The sequence below is a fragment of the Phodopus roborovskii genome, unplaced genomic scaffold (assembly GCF_943737965.1).
Source record: "Phodopus roborovskii unplaced genomic scaffold, PHOROB, whole genome shotgun sequence".
In the NCBI taxonomy this organism is placed as follows: Eukaryota; Metazoa; Chordata; class Mammalia; order Rodentia; family Cricetidae; genus Phodopus; species Phodopus roborovskii.
The window spans coordinates 17,641,587-17,666,055 of NW_026126410.1; the positions used below are offsets into that span (position 1 = coordinate 17,641,587).

General features: G+C 42.8%; 2 protein-coding genes and 1 non-coding gene across 3 annotated transcripts; 2 read left to right on the forward strand and 1 right to left on the reverse strand.

Annotated features, from left to right (window-relative positions):
• Positions 1-457: 457 nt before the first annotated feature.
• Positions 458-20,729, reverse strand: Card6 (caspase recruitment domain family member 6). Its single transcript, XM_051182494.1, has 4 exons — positions 20,543-20,729; positions 15,149-15,437; positions 8,965-9,474; positions 458-4,074 (listed from the first exon to the last, which is right to left on the reverse strand). The coding sequence occupies exons 2-4, from the start codon at positions 15,429-15,431 to the stop codon at positions 1,631-1,633; spliced, it is 3,237 nt and encodes a 1,078-aa protein (XP_051038451.1). The 5' UTR covers positions 15,432-15,437; positions 20,543-20,729; the 3' UTR covers positions 458-1,630.
• A 155-nt stretch (positions 20,730-20,884) lies between these two features.
• On the forward strand, positions 20,885-23,174 carry Rpl37 (ribosomal protein L37). Its single transcript, XM_051182495.1, has 4 exons — positions 20,885-20,993; positions 21,561-21,696; positions 21,887-21,971; positions 23,052-23,174. The coding sequence occupies exons 1-4, from the start codon at positions 20,991-20,993 to the stop codon at positions 23,119-23,121; spliced, it is 294 nt and encodes a 97-aa protein (XP_051038452.1). The 5' UTR covers positions 20,885-20,990; the 3' UTR covers positions 23,122-23,174.
• On the forward strand, positions 22,891-22,970 carry LOC127220842 (small nucleolar RNA SNORD72). The gene has a single exon (XR_007834404.1). It is a non-coding gene; the product is annotated as a small nucleolar RNA SNORD72 (small nucleolar RNA).
• Positions 23,175-24,469: the final 1,295 nt, after the last annotated feature.

Consider the following 24,469-nt stretch of genomic DNA (forward strand, 5'->3'; position numbering starts at 1 on the left):
AGTCTTCTAGGTCTCTGAACATTTCTCTAGAGTCAGTTTTCTCTAGAAACCTATAATAGCTCCCTCTTTTATTCTCTCTCTCTCTCTCTCTCTCTCTCTCTCTCTCTCTCTCTCACACACACACACACACACACACACACACACATCTATTGTTTTAAATCAGCACTAGAAACCCAAAGTAAGACACTAGAACTCCAGTTTTCCTGCCCTGGCTTCCCTGGTGCTGAGGGTGCATGCATGTGCCACTATGCCCAGCAGGTGATCTTCACGTCTTTGATTGTAGGAATGAGGATCCTCACTTCATAACGAAAAGGCACTGGAGACTCAGAGTAGTAAAAGTCACACAGTTTATTTTACAATATTGCACAATCTGGTAAGGTCACAGGTGTGTATCAGCATGTTCAGCTCATGGAGCCTTTCAGTCATATTTGGTGTCACAAACTTAGAGAAGCTCCAATTAAATATCTAGTTTGACTTTATTCTTTTTATTTAACACTGCTAACTAGCAGAAGTTATCCAAATGTTCAGAACAATATAAATTTACAAAAATTATAATTCCTCTGAACCATGTCTTCTCAAACATTACTTATACCCTTTATAAATTCTTTAACTTCACTCTAAAATTAAAAACTCACTGACACATTTCTGATTTCAAATAACTAAACTAATATCAGAACATCTAGTGAGGTAAATTTTCTTAGCTATTGTATACAAAGTATGAAACACACATAAATCAGTCCCAAACTTTATGTAAAATGATGAGTTTCGTTGACCATTCATTATTTCCATGTGTAAGGGTCAACTGAGACAGTCTTATCAGGTGTTAAAATTTGGTCTATTACCACAAACAAGTAGCTTTAACTGTCCAACAGTGTGGGGTCTCTGCTCAGTTGCTGGTACTGAACCCACAACCAAGGCACCCAGGAAGCAGTTTTCTTCAACAGTGAGACACTGTGAGTTCCGTATTTTCATCACTTTGCAATTACACTGTAATTCCATTCTTCACACATAGAGATATCCCACAGACTTCATCCCCTGGGGTCAAATCACACATTACCTAATAAGGCAGGTTGGATTCAATTCATTTATGTATCCTCAGATCCTATTCTTTTTCCATCTTGCATTTATTATTTGACAATTTCATACATGTATGCCATGATCATATCCATCCCAGATCTTGGCCCCTCCCACTGGGTCTCTTTCCTGTTTAGTTTTGGATTTTTGTTTTCGGAAACCCACTGAGTCTAATGATGCCTTCTGGAATGCTGACTGATCTTGTTGGCTTGGTGATAGATCCTATTCTCTCTCTCTCTCTCTCTGGATCTCATTATGTATTCTGGCTGATCTAGAACTTTCTATGTTATTATGTAGATCAAGTTGATCTCAAAAGCACAGAGATCTGACTGCTTTTGCCTCAAGAGTGCTGGGATTACAGGTGTGTGCCTCCATGTCCTACTCTTAACTGCTTTCATATTTTCCACATTTAGATACCTCACTATGCACTTAGACTTTGCATAATTTTTGTTTTGCTCATTTTATCAGACTTTCACTGAAACTCTCCTTCACACTGTTATATGAGAGGAATAGCTTAAGCAAAAAACATACTTCCTGGCTCTCTGGGGTATGTTCATTAATGTCTCCCTGTTCTTGGATGGCAGGCCTTGGCCTTTGAAGGCTTGGTCTGGGACGACGTATGTTGGGTAGATGTAGGTTTAAAAGGCTTAGATTGGGACTGATGGGGTTTATGTGGCTTAAACTGAGTAGGTCTGGATGGGGAGGATTTAGCTTGGGAGGGCTGAGGATGAGGGGGGTTAGCTTGGGAGGGCTGGGGATGAGGGGTTTTAGCTTGGGAGGGCTGGGGATGAGGGGTTTTAGCTTGGGAGGGCTGGGGATGAGGGGGTTTACCTTGGGAGGGCTGGGGATGAGGGGGTTTAGCTTTGGAGGACTGGGGATGGGTGGGTTTAGCTTGGGAGGGCTGGGGATGAGGGGGTTTAGCTTGGGAGGACTGGGGGTGGGTGGGTTTACCTTGGGAGGGCTGGGGATGAGGGTTTTTTTTCTGAGAAGGTTGAATGGGCTTAGGTTTGACATGTTTCACATGGAACTTGGGTGGATGGGGACTGATCTGGGAGGTAGATGAAAGCTGAGACCCGGCTTGGAAAGCTGGATCTGAAGGCCTTCCCTTTGTCAGCCGTTGAGATCCTTGATGAGGAACTGGTATTTTTCCTTCATGAATGACTCCTGCTGGCTGACAGGATGAAGGAGGATGAGGGTACTTAGTATGAGATGCTGTCCTCATAGGTTTTCTAGTTGTATCACTCAGCTGCATCCCTTGGGCACAGGCTTTCCCAGGCTGTGGCTTCCCTGCTGCTTTTGTTGCTTGTGAGCCTGGAGAATGTGAGTGGCCCAAAGGAGAGACAACTGTCCCAGGCATTTGAAGGGTTCTCTCTGCCTGTAGGCTCTCAGGATGGGTCTGTCTTTGTGATCTCCCATGTGTTCTACTCGAATGATACCCCTGAGAAGTTCCTGAAAAGTTCGTGAATCTTTGCTGTGAATAAAATCTCCAGGGTTGGAAGTGCTGATTACCAAAGCTTTCACCTCCTCTGTGAACCCCTGTATTCTGATGAGGCAAAGGAGAGAACCACTTAGCTCTCTGCTGTGACCCAAAGTGGGAGCTCAGAACAGAGGGGGCTTTCAAGGAAACATGGTAAAAGTTACTTCCAAGTGTGTTAGGCAGGGGCCATGGGTGGACCAGTTGAGGCATGAATCCTAGAGTCTGGTGCAGGTTCTGAGCACCCTGGCTCTCCCCAAGCTGGGCCCCAGGGTCTTTGATTGGCACCTGAGCTCGGCTTTCAGATGGGCTTTTTATCTGACTATCTGTTTGTTGGTTCTCACTGTCAGCTGTTCTAGAGAAAACTTGAATATCTTGAGTAGTTTCAAAGTCTTGATCTACCTGAATCCCCAACTCCCTGGCCAGAGAGGCCATATCTTCTAGGGATACACATCTGAGTGAAGAGGTCATTACTTCCTGGAGGGCAGCTTGAAGGACCTCCATCGTCTTCCTTCTATCCCCAGCTTCATCCACTTCCCAAAACAGTAGCTGTGCCGGCTTCAGTCTCAGGAGCCTTTGGAAAATCTGGGCCTCTTCACTCTCCTTGGCCTGGGGACTGAGGACAAAGTAGCATCTTTCAATAGCATCTTCTCCTAAAAACATCAGCAAGTCCCATTCCTTCTCACCAAGGCAGTCAGTGAAAAAGAAAACGGCTGAGGAAACTTCCACCAGAAAACCAAATTGTGTCCAAAAGCTTTCAAGATCTCCACGCAGGTTGGCCACAGCAACAGGCTTGTGGAAAACAGGAGGGCTTTCCTTTATCTCCTTGTTGTCAGGAAAACACCACGTTACCTCTACCAGGCCACCAGAAATTTGCCGAGGAAGCACAGGAACAGATAGATCCTGATGGAGAAAGATTTTGTGTGGCTTCTGTTGAGAGGAGCTGAGCAGTGTGTTAAGGGTTCTGGACTTGGAGAAGCTACAGTGTCCTAGTCGCACAAAAGAGATGACAGGCATCTTCATGGGAGTCAGAAAATTTTCCGTTTCCCTAGAGGGCTTTCCTGAGGACTGCACTGGGTATGGCTTTAAGTCTCTCATAGCCCCCACCATTAAGATGCTTTTGTTGTTTTCTGCATCTGGCAACAGCAGGGGAAGGGCGAACTGGCACTGGAACATGTTTGACATGACTTCACGTTGCAAAGAGATGTCCGAACAAAGCATGGAGGCACACATGACATCAAGGGGATTAACAGTTTGTATGTCTCCAATTTCTAAATTCTCTATTCCAGCCAGCAATTCCCCTTTGCTCTCCTCATCCACCATCTTGGGCCTAAGGATAAAATCTCTGGCTGTCAGGTCTAATGCCTGAACTTTCATCAGGAAACTCCAGGCTAAGTCTCCTGGAGCTGAGGGTGTCCACTCACTTCCTCGGTCTATGGAAAACTGCTTCACAAAATCTGGGAGAAGCTTTCTGCTTCTATCCATGTTCAAACAGGAGAGGACATGGTGAAATACTCTTTTTCTTTCTGTAAAGCAGAGAGTACTCATTATTGCCTTGTTTAGAATCTGTGTCCTTCCCTTAAAACTATGTCACTGACAATTTCACTCCCAAAGGTTGAAACAATAAAAAAATCAAAGTCTCATTTCACCACCCTTCCTGTCCTGTTTTCCTTCTAAGAGGTATACTAATTTGGCATAGTATGTGTCTTAGTCTGTTTTCTGTTGCTGTAATAAAATGACCAAAAGCACCAGGGAGGGGAAAGGGATGATTTCAGCTTACATGTCACAATCACAGTCTATCATAAAAAGGACTTCAAGCCACGAGCTCAAGGCAGGAAGCTGCAGGCAGGAACTGAAGCAAAGGCCATAGAGGAAAACTCGTTATAAGCTTGCTCTCTACAGCTTGTTCAGCCTGCTTTCATATACAACTCAAGATGTAGGGGTGGTACTGCTCACAGTGGGCTGAGCCCTCCCACATCAATCACTGATCAAGAAAATGCCCTACACCAATATGTCTTCAAACACATTTTATGGAGGTATTTTCTCAAAGGGCAAAGGTGTGAGTATCATAGTTCTAAGGAGAAGGTTTCCCCATATGCAAGTGTTGCAGCTCTGAAGGGAAAGCTTTCCCTAATACAGGTGTTACAGCCCTAAGGGGGAAAGATTTCCCCAATGCAAGTGTTACAGCTCTGGAGGGAAAAGTATTCTGACAGCTGGAGCCAAGGAATACCACAAAGTTACACCATCCAACAAACCTCACACAAGACATTTATTGAGAAAGTCACAGAGAGATGCTGACTCTGCTCTACGAAAAGCATCAGAACTGAGTGGGAGGCAGCATTTCTTGGGGGTGAAGTTCTCCAAGATAGAGATTTCCATAGTGGGGATTGGTAGAATTTCAAGCTCAGGGATTGGTTGGTTTTCAAAACCCAGACGTGAGCTCAATTTTTACCATATAAAAGATGGTTAATAAGCTAGACAACCTGAGTTTCATTACTTGGACTCACATAGTAGAAGGTAAGAACCAACTCCCACAAGCTGTCCTCTGGCCTCTACATGCATGCCATGGTACACATGATCACACACATGTTCATACACATGCACACAAAATAAAATGTAATTAAACAGTATTAGAATTTACATATTGGGTATTCCTCCTTTGGAATTCCTTACATTCTTGAGCAAATTTTTCACTTCCCCTCAATAAATCTATCTTTGCTTTAAAAAAGTTACATGTTATCTCTTTGTTTTTCTTATCTCCCATTTTTACACATATTTATCTAGTTACTAGAAATAGTACTTGTAGAGAAAAATAAGAGCAGATGGCAAGATAGCAAAAGATGTTTCATCTGTTTTGTTTTGTTGTTCCCAGGAGCTTGGGGCAGGTGTGGGTCAGGGTTTCAGATAGCCCCAGATGGCTTTGATCCTCCTTCCTCTACCTCCCAAATGCTAGGATTTACAAACACAGGGCACCATGCCCTATATAACATAAGGTATAAATAAGACTTGGTCTTGGGGTATAGCTTAGTTGGTACAATGCTCACCTAGAGTATATAAAGCCATGTGCTTGGTCCCTGGCACTGAAAATAAACACACAAATAGGAGTTATAGCACAAGCCTGTAATTCCAGCACTTGGGAAGGAGAAGCAGAAAGTATCTGAAGTTTAAAATCATTCTTGGATACATGGTAAGTCTGAGGACAGCCTGATATATATAAGAACCTGTCTCAAAAGAAAAGGCTCTTGAGCTACATGTTTGGTAGAGCCTGTTCTAAGGAATCTATTCTATGCTTTTACTCCCACATCAAACACTTTTGCACTTTTAGTGTGTGTGTGTGTGTGTAAATGTACATGCCATGCATATATGCATGTATGCAACAGTTAAAGGACAATATTCAAGAGTTAGTTCACTCCAAGTCATCTTACCAACATTACTTTCATTTTTAACACATCTATACTTTCAGTACTCAAAAACAGAAAGGTTGGCACACACAAATATCTCTATGTCAGGATGGTAATCTATGTAACAGAACCAGACATCCTGAGACCTCAAAATGCACTGTAAGTTCCTCTACTGACAGTCTCCAATGGTTAAAACTAAAAATTGAAAAACCCAATCTCTTTCTGGTTATGAAGCCACTAAAATTACTAAGGTGCTTTAATCTTAAAACAGAAGTTAATGTTTAAAGTGAACAGCTAGTAACTGGAGATATAGATCAAGCATGGGATGCTTCACTGGTGTGCATACAGGTTCTATCTGTAGTACCAAATAAAACCATGTATGGTGGATCATGCCAGTAATCCTACAACTTTAGAGGAGGCTCAGCAACTCAAAGTAATCCTCAGGTACATGGTGACTTCAAGGCTACCCTGGACATCACAAGACTTTGTCTCATGAGTGTCAAGCCCACTACACAGGAAGGTGTTTATGCCTAGTAGTACAGACCTGAGCATAGCTAGGGAGGTCATAGGCCCCACAGAAGACACACTACATAGCTAGAGAGGTCATATACCCTGTAGGAGAACACACTGCTTCTATTGTACTAAATGAACATGCTGTCAAACTGCCTCCTGATGTATGTGTACACCCATACATAATGTTGCCAACAGCTTTGTCAGACAAATTCCTTCTGCAGCTCACAGCTGACCAAGGTGTTGAGAATAAGTGACTATCCAGTGCTAGCACTTAAAGGAATATCCATCCACCCTTGTGAACAAGGGGATAGATAGGGACAAGGGCCTAAAAATGCTGTCTTCTAGGCATGAAATGGCCATTGCTTTCATGAACTCACAGGGAATGCACAAAACTCTGCCTATGGACATTGTCATGGATGACTGAGAGGCGTTATCAGCAGGTGATGAGCTGCCCATGTTCCAATGTTTAACTGCACACTGCTGCCCTTCAGGGTGGCCCTGAACAACTCAATAGGTCACAAAACAAGAGGACCTGATAGTGGGCAGGAGACTTGTTGAGTACAGGAGGAACTGGGGGGTGTAATAAAAGAGGGTGGTAAATGTAACCTGAATACACGACCTTACATTCATATATGATATTGTTGGTGAATCAATTAATTTAAAAAACATAAAAAATAAATAAGGTATCCCCTGCTACATGGTGGGAAATGACTAAAGAAATCTATGTACTGATAATTAATGTTAACTTCTGCTCAAATGGACAGCCCACCATATTCAAGACCCTGGATCTGCAATTCAATAACCTTCAGATCATAAATACTTGGGGAAATGTTATGTTTATTCTGAAGATTATGACTTTTTTCTTATTATATAGTCCCTGAAAAATAATTATTTACATTCAGTTTACATTTTGTTAGTATGAGTACTGTTGTAGTGATTTAAAGCACACAAAAGCTTGGGAGGGGAGGAAGAGAAAGACAGAGGGAAGATGGTTAATGGGTACTAGAGTGCAAATGGTTAAGAATAACTTCTAGAGCTGGAGAGATAGCTCAATGGCTAGGAGCACTGGCTGTGCTTCCAGAGGTCCTCAGTTCAATTCCTACCAACCACTTGGTGGCTCACAACAATCTACAGCGGTATCTGATACCTTTTCTGGCATGCAGACAAGAGTACTATATATACAAAAATAGATGCATACATTCATGCATACACACATGCATGGATTAATTACATTAAAAGAAAAAAATCACTTGTAGGGCCAGCAAGATGGCTCTGTAAGCAAAGGTACTTTCTGTCAACCTGGTGACTTGAGTTGGACCCTTGTGACTCCCATGGTGGAAGGAGGAAAACAAATCCTGAAAGTTGACTTCTAACCTCCACACCCCTCCCAACACACACACACACACACACACACGCACGCACGCACGCACGCACGCACGCACGCACGCATGCACGCACGCACGCACGTGCACGAAGAGTAACTTCTAATATCTTGTATCAAAGACATCTTTGGTTGAGAACAATTAATTAATTTCTCTAGAGCAGCTAGTGTGAGAGCTATGTTGTTCTGTGCCTGCTTTGAGACAGGGCTTTGTTAGCCCGGGCTGACATCAGCGTCTCTGTCTTCCTTTCCAGTCTTCAGAATGCTGGCATGAACCCCACACCCAGAGAGAGGCTTCTGAATGTGCCCAGAAGAAGTCATACATGTCTGGGAAATACCCTCAGCTGATTTTATAGTTATTGAAATGTTATACTTGTACTTCACAAATATGCATATTACTATGTATTAAACTAAAAGTGATTTCAAATTTGTTTGTTTGTTTGTTTTGGTTTTCTCCAGACAGGGTTTCTCTGTGTAGCTTTGAAGCCTGTCCTGGAACTAGCTCTGTAGACCAAGCTGGACTTGAACTCACAGAGATTCGGTTGCCTCTGCCACTAAAGTGCTGGGATTAAAGGCTTGCACCACCAACACCTGGCTAAAAATGCAATTTTAAAAATAATAAAACATGTAAGAGAATGCGTAGAGGTTAAGTACAGGTATCAAACTTCTTTTTATTTATTTATTTATTGTTTGTTTGCTTGTTTATTAAATTGTTTATTTATGAGACAGGTGTTTCAGTGTGTAGTGATGGCTGCTGGCTACCCTGACACTCACTATGTGCCTCTGGCTGGGCTCAAACTTTCAGTAACCCTTCTGCCCCAGGTTCCTGAGTGCTAGGATTGCAGGCATGAGCCACCAAGCCTGGTTCACAGGTTTAGCTAGCCAGAGGAGGTTCTCAAATCTAGTCCCCTTGGATACTGAATCTTTCTACTGCACAGTCTCCCACTTCCCCAGACCTGGGAACTCCTTTGTTCAATACCCACCTCCAGAAAATCCATGTTAGAGAAACACCATATTTCTGATTAGTTGATTAGCCCTATCATGCCCCCCTCCAGTATGTCTTGGTTCCTTCTTAGTCTACTGATTAAGCTGTCTAATAATTACACACATTGTCTCCATACCTTCAGTGCTTTTCTCTTCCTCTTCCAATGAAATGCCGCTTTCTGAAGCTTCACAACTACTTTCTTCATTAGAAAGCCCCACAGTTTCTTCATACTCACGTTCCCCATCATATACAAAGCACTCTAGGTCATCAAAGGCCCCTTCCTCCACAATGGTCTCCACATCTTCAGGGTACCCAACAGACTCTTGATATTCCCCTTCTAAGTACAGAGAATTGTCTGGCTCCTCGTATCTCTGTCCATCATTTAAGTATGTCATACTCGGAGCTTCATACTCAACACTTCCAAGTGAATGCTCACTCTCTCCAGAGGAGCCTGCAGTTTCCCGAGCACCACTACTTTCCTCATATGTGAAAGACTCAGGTGTCTCCCAATCCACACATTCTTTCTCTTCATAGAGCTCTGTAATCTCTTCATTCTCCGGGGTTTTCTTCCCCTGGGAAAAGCGATCTGCTACAACCCTATTCAGCCCTGGAGACCAGGCCTCTTCAGTCGCCTGCTGTGGGACTTCTGGGAAAAAAAAAAAAAAAGATTCCATTATTGCCTATTTTTCCAAAAAAAAAAATAATAATTTTAAATTACCTTGAGTCTTAAGTCCTCAAAGCATCCACCCATTCACTTTCTTTTTTTTTTTTTTTCTTTTTTCCTTTCTTTCAGACAGAGTTGTCTGTGTTGCCTGAGCTGGCCCAAATGCTTGAGCTCAAATATGTTAGTTCCTCAGCCTCTCCCAGTAGCTGAGGCTGCAGGAATGCAATCTGTCTCTCTTCTTCATTTCACTGGAAGCTTGAATGCCTATTGTGCCTAACCTAATGTGCACAGTAACCAACTGATTGTCAGAACTTTCTTTTTCGTGAGAGAAAAATCACTGCAGCTTCAAAAGTAGTGAAAAGAAGTTTATTTGTTATGAATTAATTATATCAATTTTAATTACTATAATTAATTGGTAATTGTATTAATTATATACTTAACATGAACCACACTCAGATCTCGTTTGAGCTAAGGAAATCCCAGTAACTCCTCATGAATGAGTTGATTACCTTATTGGAATAGTGGATTCTAGAAATAATGAAAGCTATTTTTCCAGGCACATGAGGCTTGTGAGTGTTAGTTTTAATTGTCAATACAACTTAGAATCACCAGGGAAGAGACTCTCAAGTGAGTTTTCGACACTGGGTTGTCCTTTGGGCATGGCTATGGAGGACTGTTTTAAATCAACTCATGTGGAAGAGCCACCCCAGTCACTGAGGGTAGTGGTAATCCCTAGGTAGGGGGTCCTGAAGCAAGCAAGTGTGCATGTATTCCTTCCTCCCTGCTCCTGACTGAAGAAAGGATGGGACTAGCTCTCTCAATCCTCTGCCTGAGTGACTTCTCCCACAGTGAAAAAGTATAATCTGGAATTACAAACTAAAATAACCCACATGCATTTCTCGTTGTTCGAGTACAGTAACTGAAAAGGAAACCAGAACAAGATCTGCCCTATATTAAGGATCATGAACATACACTGTTTTAATCTAAGCCCCTGTCTCAATCATCCCTTAAAATAATCTTGCATCATCTTCTAGATTACTTAAAAAGAAGCTGTATCCCCCTCTAGTGGCCATTTCACAAATTGTTAAACAGTACACTGGACTAGCTCTGCCCCACCCCTATCACTACTTATTATTAACTTTTGTTTCGTTTTGTCGTTTGTTTTTCAAGATAGAGTTTAGCTATGGAACCTGTCCTGGAACTGACTCTATAGACCAGGCTGGGCTTCAACTCAAAGACATCCACCTGCCTCTGCTTCCCAAGTGCTGGGATTAAAGGTGTGCCGCCACCACCTGGATATTACTATCTTTGGTAACATGTCAATTTTTAAAACATTATAAATTTTCACTAGTTCTTATTAATCATACAATAGTGGCATATTCTCTCTCTCTCAGATCATAACTTTGATTATACTTGCCCCACACTGCCCTCTCTCCTCCAGCTAGTCTATTTATTCCCAGCAGATTCTCTACCCTACTTTCTACCACACATATTAAATACACATATATGAAAATGTAGATTCCACTTTTGAGAGAAAACATGTGATATTTGTCTATCAGATCTGATTTCATGTAATATGATCATTTCTGGCTCTAACCACCTTTCTTACAAAAATGATTTTATCCTTTCCTTTTGCTCTTCTGTTTGCTTAATTTTGAGATAGCGTCTCACTCTTAGCCCTGGCCAGCTTGGAACCTGCCATGTAGCCCAGGCAGGTCTACAATTCTTGGTCCTCCCACCTCTGACTCTACAAGGATTACAGACTAACATATCTAACTTTCATTCTCATGACTGGATTATACACCATTGTCATTATATAGCACATTTTCTTTATTCATGCATCCACTGATGGACAAATAGGCTGATTCTGTAAACTACTGTGAACAGTGCCTCAGTAAACATAATGCTATCTCTGTGCACTGATTTCGATTCCTTTGGAGATATAGATAGATAATAGATGATAGATAGATAGACAGACAGATAGATAGATAGATAGATAGAGATATACTAGTTATTTTTGAACCATCTAATAGCTAGTATTTGTGCATACTTGTAAATAACTAGTATAGAAGACTGTATGTGCAGCAGACATCCAAGTGTTTCTATGTGGTGCAGGTGCAGATGCCTGTGGAGCCCAGAGGTTGGAGTTGGGCTGTCTTCCTCACTGGAGAGGCTAGCTGGCCAGCAAGCTCCAGAACTATATCTGTTTGTCTCTACCATCCTGCACTAAGCACGTATGCACACACCACCACAAGTGGATACTGGGAATCTGAATTCAGATCCTCGTGCTTGCATAGCAAGCATTTTACCAAGTGAGCCAATCTCCCCAGCTCTGATAGAAAGGATTTTGACATGGTGTTTGAGGAAAACAGAGATGCCAACAACCATGCTATCTGATATGCTGTTTACATACAATAAAATACCATATTTACTCCCATAAAATAGCTGTGCTATTTAAAACAATACATATTAACATGCAGGGTTATTTTCGTTTTTCTTCTTTCTTTTTCTTTCTTTTCTTCTTCTTTTTTTTTTTTTTTACATGCAAGTTTTTATTTCTGAGTTGGATTAACTCATTTAACAGGATACTTCCCAGATCCATACATATTCCTGAAAATGTCATTTTATTTTTCTTTACAGCTGAATAATATTCCACAGAGAACCTCATTTTTTCATTATCCATTCATCTGTTGGTGGACATTTAGGCTGGTTCCATGTCCTTGCTATCATAGGTAGAGGAGGAATGAACACAAATGTGCAAATATCTGTGATATAATCTGGCGTTCTCTGGTATACACCCCAGGAAGAGAACAGAGGATCATGTGGCAATTCTGTGCTTAATTTTCATGTTCTCCCTTATATACAGATCATAGTTTAAAAGTATCCATGTATATATATATATGAGCAAGTATAAGTGTGGGTATAGTATAAAATTTAAGAAGGAGACCAAGAGAAGATAGCATTGGGTGACTAAGGACAAAATGCTGATAAAAGCACATGAGTCATGAAAGAAGGTTTAAAGTTACTTCATATTTTAAATTTTTTTTTCATGCAACATTTTTTTGGGAGAGGGATTGGGGTAGGGGAAAATGGTTAAAATATAGTATATTAAAAAAAAAAAACTACTTTTTGCCCCTAGTTTGAACTCGATCATAGTTTCTTTTCTTTTTTTCTTTTTTCTTTTTTTTTTTTAAGGTGGATAAATGATAAAATGTATTCCAGAGTAGAAGAATAGCTGGGTGGTACACACTTTTCATCCCAGCAGATTTCTTTGAGTTCAAATCCAACCTGGTCTACAAAGGGAGTTCCTGGACAATCAGGACTACACAGATAAACCCTTTACTGAAGGAAAAAGAAAAAGAAGAGACAGACAGACAGACAGACAGACAGACAGGCAGACAGACAGACAGACAGGGAAAGAGAGAAAGGAGTGGCAGGGGCAGGGACCGGGAACTGGGGCAGGGTCTGAGAAGGACATGGGACAGACTCAGGGAAGGAGGGGACATGGGGACATAGAAACAGGGGACACAGGGACGCAGACAGGAATGGGGGTGGGTACGGGGAAAGGAAAGGACATGGGGACGAGTCAGACATGGGACAGGACGGGGGCTGACACAGGGTGGGGGACACGGGGCGGGGCAAACACGGAGGCAGGGACCATGATGGACACTGCAGCAAGGACGGAGAGGGACACAGGGCACCGGAACAGGGACAGGGTAGGGGACAGGTTCAGACAAGGGGATGGACTTGGGTACAGGAAAGACGTGAGGACCGACACTAGGAGAGGGACCTAGGAACTGGGATGGACTCAGTGACAGGGAAGGACCCAGTACGGACACAGGGACTGACCCAAGGATAGAGAAGGACACGGGATGGGGACAGAGTGACGGGGGGGGGGGGTCACATGGTGACAGGGATGGGGATAGAGTCGGGGACAGGGCAGATACCGGGACCAGGACAAGCGGGGACATGGACTGGACGGACACAGGGACAGACATGGCACACGGGAGGCAGATGAGAACGGGGTAGATACAGGGAAGGACACCACGGGGACGGACAGGAGGATAGGTACAGGAGCGATCATGGGTATGGACTTCGGGAAGGACCTGGGGATGGGGGGTTGGGGGGGGACACAGGTACTGTACGTACACAGGGATGGAGTTGGACACAGGTCAGGGAAGGACACTGGGACGGGGTGGGGGACACGAGGACAGGGACAAGAAGGACACGGGGATGGACTCGGGGAGGGACGACACTGACGGACACTGGGAAGGAGCAGATACAGGGATGGGGCGGACACGAGGCAGGGACTTGACGGGATGGACACGGGGAGGGGGTGGAGTGGGGGACATGGGGATGGACTCGGGGAAGGGGACTGGACACTGGGAAGTGGCGAACACAGAGGCAGGGATAGACATGGGGAGGACTCAAGGGATGGACTCATGGACAGGGAAGAAAGAACACTGGGATGGGCACTAGGACCAGGAGGTTACAGAGATGGGATGGGGGCTGCACGGGGTCTGGGGACACAGGGACAGGGAAGAACAGGGGACCAGGGGGTTGGGAAGGACACAGGATGGACAAGGACAGGGATGGGGTCTGTCACTGGGATAGGGACAGAAATGGTGACTGGGATGGTCACAGGGACCAGACGGACATGGGGACAACACAGGGAAGGACAGGGGAACAGGTGTGGACATGGGACTCGGATGGGAACTGAAACCACCATAAGGACACGAGGAGGGACATGGGGAAGAACTGGATGGAGGGCTGGAAGGAGGGAAGGAAGGAGGGAGGGGAGAAGACGGGAGAGGGGGAGGGAGGATAAAACCCCTAGTGAAGTCCCCTGGCTTAGAACAGCCATCCTAACTGTGTGGGTCACTGTGACACAGAAGTTTGGGATCCGACAACTTGTTGAATGGCTTCCTTAAACTAACTAGCCGTGCTTAGTTGTGAGTTAATGAGAATAAAGTAATTTTTTAAAGAAAGAAAACAAACATATTTTATAGAGTATAGAGTCCCCCTGTCCTTCCCTGACTTTAATTCCAGCAGGCGGAGCTCTGTGAGTTTGAGACCAGCCTGGTCTACAAGAGCGAGTTCCAGGACAGGCTCCAACACCACAGAGAAACACTGTTTCAAAAAAAAAAAAAAAAAAACACCAAAAAAGAAAGAATGAAAGGAAGGAAGGAAGGAAGAATTCTGCTGGCATTTTTATCAAAGAGAACAGGAAGTTACTGATCCCCCTGCTGGTTTATTAAAATACCTCCCCCCCCCCCCAACAACTCTCCCAGTGGCTACCCAAAGGCCTTTGGAGATAGTAATCTCAAAAAGCCCTAGACAGTGCCTTTCCTAACAGTGTGCTCTTTCTAAGTCCCAGCAGGGACAAGGAGCACCTGATTGTGACAGGAAAAAATAACTGCAAAAGTCTGCTCAGCAATTACCATCTCCTAAATAAATGAGATCCATTGTTCCCTGCTTTTAAGACTACACTTTCTGTTTCACATTTCAGTAAGAATCGCCTTAGGAAGTCCAGTCCAAACAACAGGCAACAATTCTTCCTTTCTTTTCTAGGAAATCTGCTTCCTCCCCTTCCTTTAAAATTCAAAAAAACAGAACAACAACAAAAACAAACATATAAACAAAAAAATCAACTTACCCTGCTTTAAGCCCAACGTGGTAGCTGCCTCTGGAAATGCATTAGACAAACACTTGAGGAAAGAACGGCAGCTCTCCTCTCCCTTCTTCTGTATCACAATTAACAGCTTCCTGCTTTTCTTCAAGGGATCTGTAATTTCCTCTAGCATCTCATATTCGTCCTCAGAAATCAGTCTCCGAGAGGTTAACGTGTCCAAGAGTGAATCCGGGTCTTGCTGGAGGACATTAAGCAACTTGGTTCTTTGTCTGTCTATGATTTCTGAAGAAGCACTCTCGGTAGCCATTGCTTCCTAAGAACCAGGAAATGGATTAAGTCATTCTGGCAAGTAAAGAAATGTAAGTTAAAAAGAAAAAGATGGAAATTCCACTTAGCAAAGATAAAATATGTCAAGAATACCTATTGTTGGAGAGGCCAGGGAGGAACACAGAAGGGGAATTAGTCCAGAGAACCTTGTAGTTGATTTCCTGTTGCACTTGATTTTGCTTTATCCTCTCTCTCTCTCTCTCTCTCTCTCTGGGTGTGTGTGTGTGTGTTTGCTCAGTACAGAACCCAACTTTACATGATATCCTGCCATTCGCCCACACCCCTAACCCCCTCTGCTCTTTGATCACAAGACTGAGTTTTATTAATACTGAGCAGTGGGAAACATGGCACAGGCGGTACCACACACATTACAATCCTATTATTGTAAAGGCAGAGGCAGGAGAATCAGAACTGTGCAATTTCACGGTAGCCTAGTCTACACTGTGTTCTAAGCCATCCAGGGCCATGAGAGAGCTTCTCTCAATAAAACAAAACAAAAGGGGAAGGGAGGCTGGGCACTTCCCCTAGGAAGGTCCCCTTGAACTTCAAACTGGGCTAGGTGTTCCTGCCCTAGGCATTGTAGTATGATGATATAAATGTAAATTAATTGATTTGTGGAGAGTAATCTTCAATATGCATTTAACCATTTAAAATATGTAACTTTCTTTTCTTCTCTGTTCTTATTTTTGGTTTTTTGAGACAGGGTTTCTCTGTGGCTTTGATGGCTGTCCTGTAACTAGCTCTTGTAGACCAGCCTGGCCTTGAATTCACAGAGCTCCGCCTGCCTCTGCCTCCAGAGCACCTGGCTTAAAAATGTGTAACTTCCAATCCAGCAATCCCACCTTGGAAATTCAGAGGCTGAAGAGGTAGCTTAGCAGTAATAACACTAGCTACTCTTACAGAAGATCTGCCTGGGGTTTAGTTGACACATTCACAAGGTGGTGGCTCAGAGCCACCCATAAATCTAGGGTTAAAGGACTGGACTCCCTCTTCTGGGCAACGGGCATACACATGGTACACATATATACATACAAGCAAAAAACTCACATACATAACAAAATAAATTTAGAGAAAATATTAGATACATGCCAAAAATGTACATATAAATATTCTAAGAGTATAATAGAAAATCAAAAGTAACTTAAATTTCCATAAGTCAGGGCTGTGAAATAAATGAAAACATATATATCACGTATAATATGGGTTTGCTTTTTTTTTTTTTTTTTTGAGACATGGTTTTTCTATATAACAGCCTTGGCTATCCTAGAACTCACTCTATAGTCCAGGCTTGAACTCACAGAGATTTGCCTGTCTTTGCCTCCCAAGGGCTGGGATTTTAAAAGAGTGTGCCACCATACCTGGCCAACCAAAGAACCATTGAACTATGAAGATTTGATTTATTTGTGAGATGTCATGTGGGAATTGAATCCTAGTACTGAACAGGTAGCCAGTGTTCTTAACTGCTACAGTCTCTCCGGCATCCTACTAGACTATTAAAATGGATAAAGTAGAACTTGATAAATGATGATAGCCACTTTATAATATTTTGGAAAATAGCAAGTTATAGATCCAAAAAAACCCCAAAAAACAAAAGCAAAAGAAACCAAACCAAACCAAAACAAACAAACAAAAAAAAAAAAAAAAAAAAAACAAACCAAGCTGGGCATGGTAGTATGTGCCTTCAATCCCAGCACTGGAAGAAATAGACAGGCAGATTTCTGTGCATTCAAGGCCAACCTGATCTACACAGAGAGCTGTAGGCTATTTGGGGCTATATAGTGTGGCCCTGTCTCAAAAATAAGCAGACAAACAACAACAACAACAACAATATGTAATCTAGGTATGGTGACACATGCCTCTAACCTCAACATTAGGGAGGCAGAGGCTGAGGGATCTCTGTGAGTTAAAGGCCAGTCTGGTCTACATACCAAGTTCAGAATAGCCAGGATAGTAGAGTAAGATCCTGTCTCAGGAAAAAAAAAGTATGTGCTCAGCATACATATATGTACATATGTGTATATATACACATATACTTCAAATATTTTTTATAAAATAATTAAGAGATACTCCAAATTTTAATACTGGATACTTCTGAGGATGAGATTATAAATAGGGTTATATTTTGTATTTTAAACACTAATATATTTTAGAGCTAGAGAGATGGCTCAACAGTTAAGAGCACTTACTGCTCCTACAGAGGACCTGAGTTTGATGCCCAGCACCCCCATAGTGGCTCACAGCCAACCGTAACTCCAGTTCCAGGAAATCTAATGCCTTCTTCTAAATTCTGCTGGTACTAGTCATGAATGTGGTATACATACACACATACATGGAGACAAAACACTCATACACATAATATATTTTTTAATTTACATTAATTCTTTGAGAGAGGGTCTTTCTAATGTAGCCCAACTGTCCAGAACCTTATGATGTAGACCAGGATGGCTTCAAACTCACAGAGATATACCTACCTCTGCCTCCCAAATTACTTATGTCATCAAATATAGAGAAGTCAGCCTTGTGCCCAACCAGAAGCTTCACCCCTATTAACTAGTATTTATGGTTCTGGAAGTACTGTGTACACTACCAGAGGAGAAAGGTAGTCATCACCCAGCTACAATGGTGACTAGCCTGAAAGACATTTAGGTACATTAGTGGCACAAATGTTATAGGAGTAACAAACATTCTGATTGGATTTAAGGCCACTCCATGAGATGGGACAAATATCTGACAATATCTGGTGGCCAAGGACCTGAAACTAGATAGGTCACAGGCCAAGTGGGAAATCTATTAATATCATTCTACTAAAGGAGCATAGCAATAAAATCACTCCTAATGGAATTTTACGACAGCCACAGACCAGTGCCTCACTCAAGCCACATCAGAGAAGCTTTCTCTTGCAGTATATGGGAGCTACCAGAGACAGCTAGGCGATGTGCAGAGAATGAAAGACTTCGGAATACACCCATCCTAAATTAGCCTTCTATCAGGGCTCAGGGATTTATCTGGAAGAGGAGACAGAAAGATTGCATGTACTAGAAGCGATGGATGACTCCAAGGAAACTGTCTTCCAGACACAACAGGACTGATGCACAAAGAACTCAAAGAGATGTGGCAGCATGCAAAAGACTTGCACATAATCAAGCCAGATGGGGGTCCTAGCACTGAGAGCTTATGTGGACATGGGACCCCACTCCTCCACCCCTAACCAAAAAGGTTCAGGTTTCTGGTAAACTTGGGCACGAGCGCACGTATATACATACATAAGTACGTACATACATACACACACACAGACACACACACACACACACACAGAGAGAGAGAGAGAGAGAGAGAGAGAGAGAGAGAGAGAGAGAGAGAGAGAGAGAGAGAGGTAGAGAGAGAAACTACCTCATATTATGGAGAAGAAAAAATATTTCACTGTCTGATGCCTTCAGTTCTAGTTATGTCTTGGGTAGACATTGACATCTCTCTCAGGAGTTCGCTCCTTGGCAGTTAATGTCCATCCTACTCTTCATGAATCTTTATTTTTCATAGCTCATTGATGTAGATGACCCCACACAAAATAGCTGTTTTAGTAATCATAGCACATGACTATTTTAGGTCACATGACAAATGATGAGCTTGCAGATAGAACTAAGGTTTCAGATTAGCTGACTTGAGATGGAGAAATTATCTAGGTGATCATGGATATAATCACAAGGGGCCTTAAAAGCAGAAGGAAGGAGAAAACAGTAATATAATGTGAGATGGGTTATTATTGGACTGCAAGATGGAAGATAGCAATTAGAGTCTGGGGCAGCTTCTAGAGCAGTGATCCTTAATCCATTCTTAATGAAATTAAGTACATTCTTAATGAAAAAGATGAACTTTCTGTTGGAAGGTTGGAAGGCAATCTTGCCAACATTTTAATTTTCTTTGTACTGTGCTGGAGATGGAAGCCAGAACTTCTTTGCTACTCAAGTACTACACCTCAGCACTCCATTTTAATTTTAGTAAAGATTTTCTTTTTTCTTTTCACCAGGAGAATTGTTAGTGTTTTTAAAATTATGTTAAAAACATTCATGAGATTCATCTCCTTAAAAGATTTTTAAGCCCAGGCTATGGTGGTGCACACCTTTAATCCCAGCACTCAGTAGGCAGGGACAGATGAATTTCAGTGAGTTTCGAGGCCAGCCTGGTCTACAGAGGGAATTCCAGGACACCTAGGGTTGTTACACAGAGAAACCCTGTCATGAAAGACAAAAAAAAAAAAAAAAAAAAAAAAAAAAAAGATTTTTAAGTGTGCAACACAATTTTGTCATCTGTATGTCTGTATGTTCAATGCTACAAGTGGACCTCCAGAATTGATTTCCCATAACTGAAACTAAATCTATGTTGCTTCATGACACTAAATTTGTAGCAACTTGTCATAGAGTCTCCTGAGACTTATAGTTCTGTTCAACCAATTAATGTTTGTTTTCTTTCTCTTGAGTTCTCCCTATCGCTTCCCTGGTCCACTTCCAGTCTACTACTTTGGAGTGGAAAGGAATATGTATTTTCATTTCTACTTCCTCCTCCTAGAAGAAACTAGTACTTAAGTACAATTTTCTAACATGCAAAAAACAAAAAACAAAACCTTCCAATCCTTTAGTGTTCACTTTGTTCTGCTGTGAATTAGCTAAGATTTTGCATGTGATAGACTAGTAAGTCTCATATTTTAGAAAGTAAAAAAAAAAAAACGTAGATGATATGGTAGATGATATGAGATGATACTCATAAATGTCTATATATATTACTCATGTTTTGTACTGGAAGAAGTTGCAGGCCACTGATGCATTAGCATTTATCAAGCAAGTCTGGAGTTACTAATTTCAAAACGATTCTAAAGAACATTTTTACAGTAGAGACTTCCAAGCTGTACAAGTCTGAAGGGTCAGATTTCCTGGTGGCAGCGCGCTGGAAACTGTTATTTAACAAGTTCTACGTGCGATTCCTTGTACGGGATCAAACAATTTGTTACTGCGGGACATCGGCCTGTGTTAGAACTAAGCTCCTACTCTTGCCCGGGATGAGGGTTGGGGGCTGGCGACAGTCCCAATGAAGACGAACCTGAGAAGCTGGCTTTCCAGCCTCGGGATCCCAGTCTCAGCCGCTCACTGCACACACGGTCAGGGGCGCTGTCACGCAGAATGTCCGACTCTCCTCGAGCCCCACGACGGGAATCCACGCCGTGGGCCCAGACCGGATTGCAAACGCTGAGGTTTCGAGGTACAACCGCTGAAAAACTGCAAAAGGTGCAGGGGCCAAAGAGACAGCTTTGGACAACGCCCCTCTAGAGGAGCCTCTGGCTCTCAAGAGGGTGGAGTCGGACGCGTTGGCCACGCCCTTCGGACGCGCTAGCCACGCCCCTCCCGGTCCCAACCACACCACTGCGCCGGAGGCTTGATAGTGCTGCACCTCGCCCGCCGGAAGTAGTTCGCCAGGCGGAAGCTTATCCGCAGGAAGTAGCAGAAGTGCTTTCTCTTCCGGTCTCTTTGGCCTCGGCGGCAGAAGCAAGATGGTGAGTGTGTTGCCTGAGCTCTGTAAATCTCTTTCCATCCTTCTTCCCTGAGCTGCCCTGCCTGCTGTCGGTGCGTGGGTGACAATATTGCGAGTAAGGGGAGTTGCTGCGCCAGGAAAAGGGCTTGCGGTGGCCCGCAGAGGTCGGAGGAACCGCAGCTCTGGCGGGCCGAGGCTTCGGTCCTGGCGCCGCTCTGGATCTCTGGGGTTTGGGAGAACGTACGCATTGTTGCCCCCGGGTAGATGCTTAGGACAGGTTTGGGAACGTTCGGCTCCAACCGCCGAGAAACCGGAGTTTTTTCTTGACTGGAGCTGGGACTAGGAGGCGGACACCTTTGGTTTTGTTTAAGGCGATTTCAAAGTACCGGTGTACGTGCAGAGTGGAACATTGGAGGGTGTGAATTATCGGTAGTGATTTCTTTTAGCTTCTGTGTGAAAGATGTAAAGCTTTGCCCCGTTTTCCCAATGTCGTTACATCGCGTCAGCAGTCGTTTTCCATGAAAATGCCAGAGTACATCGAAAAGTTACTAGATTTCAAAATTGCTTACTAACGCTTTTTACTGTGCAGACGAAAGGAACGTCATCCTTTGGAAAGCGTCGCAATAAGACGCACACGTTGTGCCGCCGCTGTGGCTCCAAGGCCTACCACCTTCAGAAGTCTACCTGTGGCAAATGTGGCTACCCTGCCAAGCGCAAGAGAAAGTGTAAGTGCTTTGGCTGGCTGTGCCTTGAGCCAAGGTGGGGGCATAATAGGGAACTTTTAGTACGTGTTAATTGGCATCTGAAGAACTTGGTCGGTTTCTATGTTGGTTGGGTGGTGAAAGTACCGTAATTTCTAAGGAAATTGGCTGACAGTGGGTATTTGGGAAAACCTTTGGAATCATGTTTTATTAGATAACTGGAGTGCCAAGGCTAAGAGGCGAAACACTACCGGGACTGGGCGTATGAGGCATCTAAAGATTGTCTATCGAAGATTCAGGTAACAGTTTTTGTTTCGGTATCTGTGGATGGGATAAGAGTTAGCCCTGTGGCCTGGTGTCTTTTTTATTTTTATTTTTTCCCTTAAAAGTATCTGAAACACTGAAACATGTCAAGGCTTGTTTTGTGAATGGGGTCTGGAAGGCAGTTAACCTGGCTTGGTCTTGGCTTTAGATTTTGCTCAAGTCTGCTATCCAAAGCTGTTGTGATTGCTAGTTGTCAACCTAGATAGGTTTGGTTTTGTCTTTCACCCTGAAGCCTGTGGTCACAGCATTTTTTTAAAAGTACAGGATGCTCAGCCCCTGTCTTAGACTTTGCTTCAGGGTCTGTATTTTTGGCAGTTGGTTGTAAAAGGAACCCTACTGGGTTCCCACCAAGGTTGAAAACTATGCCTACATAAAGCTGGCTGCTTCCTTTGCTACTGTCCAGCAGTCTAAGACAACTACATCAGAGGCAGTCCATTATGGGGTTGCCCTTGGGGAAAGTGGGGTTTGAGTGATGTGCACTTCTAATTACAGTCTGTACTAGGATTGAAGGTCACATGGCATTGTGAGACTCTAAAACTTTGTGTTTACACTTAACACAATTGCAGGTTTGTGGGCTTGGTGTGTAGCAGTTTGCTAGTGTTTCATAAACTAAGTCTATTTAAAGCCTGTTCAACCTTTCTGTGCTTCAGATCACTTGCCTTCAGAAAGTGAGGTTCCTAAAGTTAGTCTGGTCTGAGTGTCCCTAAGAATTCACTCTTGACTGAGCAGCTTTGAACATGCTGCTATTGGTGATTGTTTTCTGCCACTAAGGAAAGATTGGGGCCTGTCCTTGAATAGGGAAAGGAATAACTGTCATACATAACCTCAGACCAAAATGCTTGAGTCTTTATATTTGAATCGGTTAATTGTAATCTTAAGTGGGGTAGAAATAATGGCTTATCAGTGATGTTCTAAAAATAAATGTCTGAACATATGAATGCTATATTGATTTCAGCATTTAACTGAGATAAGCTTACTGAAGTTATTTTGACTAAATTTAAAAGTAATGTATTGATGTTGCTACATTAACTCTTCTTGTCTTTCACATGGGACAGACATGGATTCCGTGAAGGGACAACACCTAAACCCAAGAGGGCAGCTGTTGCAGCATCCAGCTCATCTTAAGGATTTCAGTCAGTCATAAAATAAATGTTCTGGTTTCGAAAACAGTGTGTGGTCTGTGCTAAGGTATTTTAATGTTAGTTCAGTTTTAGGTTATGTGATTGCCTTGGAATCTCAGTTTCTTTTAATAGCATGCTAAGAACTAGATCTTCGTACATAAGGTTGGTGGTTACTGTAGGGGCTGGGTGAATTCTGATTTGGCAAAGAATCTGAACCTGCCCTAGGACCCAACCTATTTGCTTGTCCCTTGGCATGGAGGTAGATAAAAGATGAGGGAGAAGGCTTGCTAGGGAAGACAACCATTAAAGAGAGGAGTTACTAGAATGGTTATGTAGCATAAGTATGCATCCTAAATTATTAATTCCAGCACTTAGGAGACAGATGTGGACATTTTTCTGAGTTCAAGGACAGCCTGGTTTACAAAGGAAAAAATACACAAAATAAACTGTTAATCCCTGCTATGCCTAGGGTATCTTAAGGTGCTTTCAATATATGAGGTACTTGAAAATCCACAAAACTACTGGTGGAAACTGTCAAGGGTGTTGATTGGACTTTTCTTCTAGTATATGAGACATCTTCAAAGGTGCTTTTGATAATCTGCATTTCATCTTGATGAAATTCATAGCCTGTAGTCTGTTCTGTGGTTACTAATGGCTAAAATAGGTAAATTCTAACAGGATAATCAGACGTTGAGATGAGTGGGGGTTGGCCTTAGTAATTAGGTTTTAGTAAATCTAGAGATGGGAAATTAAGGTGGGCACAGTCACGAGGTAGATAGTGCTTGAAGAATAGCCCTACCTTACCAAGCATAAGAACAGTGAGCTTGTCTCTAGCTAATGCCTCTGAGGGAATTTGTGGTGGTTCTTGTATGTAATGGGTTTAGGGAGAATTGTAGGCACAAGGATAGGCAATGACCAGATAGAGTGTACCTAGATGCAGTTTCGCTTCTAAGGTCTAGTTTGGGTAGGGTGTTTTGTTTGAGGCTGGGTTTCTCTTTAATGGCTCTGCATATTCTAGAATTCACCAGGTCTAGTTTTATTGTCAGGGCTTCACTGTATCTGATTGTCTAACTCAGTCTTGAACTGTGCCACTAAGCAACAAATGTTGGGTTCAATTTGTAGAACTAGATTGGTGTTGAGCTTGTATGGCCAGCCCTACTACTGTGAGTGCTGGAGTTGTCCATGGTCTCACTAACCATGGCTGGCCTGTAACTCAACAGTTGATTGCCTTTCTAGTGCTGGTATTAAAGGCATGAACCACCACACCTGGCTATTCTCAGCTTTATTACTATTTTAGTATTCACAAAAATGTTACATTTTAATTTGTAAGCAAGGATGGTGAGAGGTCTGTG

Bases quoted from the DNA above. Each gene is read 5' to 3' on its own strand.
- Rpl37 (XM_051182495.1), top strand. The intron at 21,697-21,886 runs GTAAGTGCTTTG...ATGTTTTATTAG, and splicing joins TGCCAAGCGCAAGAGAAAGT to ATAACTGGAGTGCCAAGGCT. The intron at 21,972-23,051 runs GTAACAGTTTTT...CACATGGGACAG, and splicing joins ATTGTCTATCGAAGATTCAG to ACATGGATTCCGTGAAGGGA.
- Card6 (XM_051182494.1), bottom strand. From the start codon at position 15,431: ATGGCTACCGAGAGTGCTTCTTCAGAAATCATAGACAGACAAAGAACC. The intron at 9,475-15,148 runs GTAAGTTGATTT...TTTTTTTCCCAG, and splicing joins CACGTTGGGCTTAAAGCAGG to AAGTCCCACAGCAGGCGACT. The intron at 4,075-8,964 runs GTATGGAGACAA...TCTGCTTTACAG, and splicing joins GGAAGAGAAAAGCACTGAAG to AAAGAAAAAGAGTATTTCAC.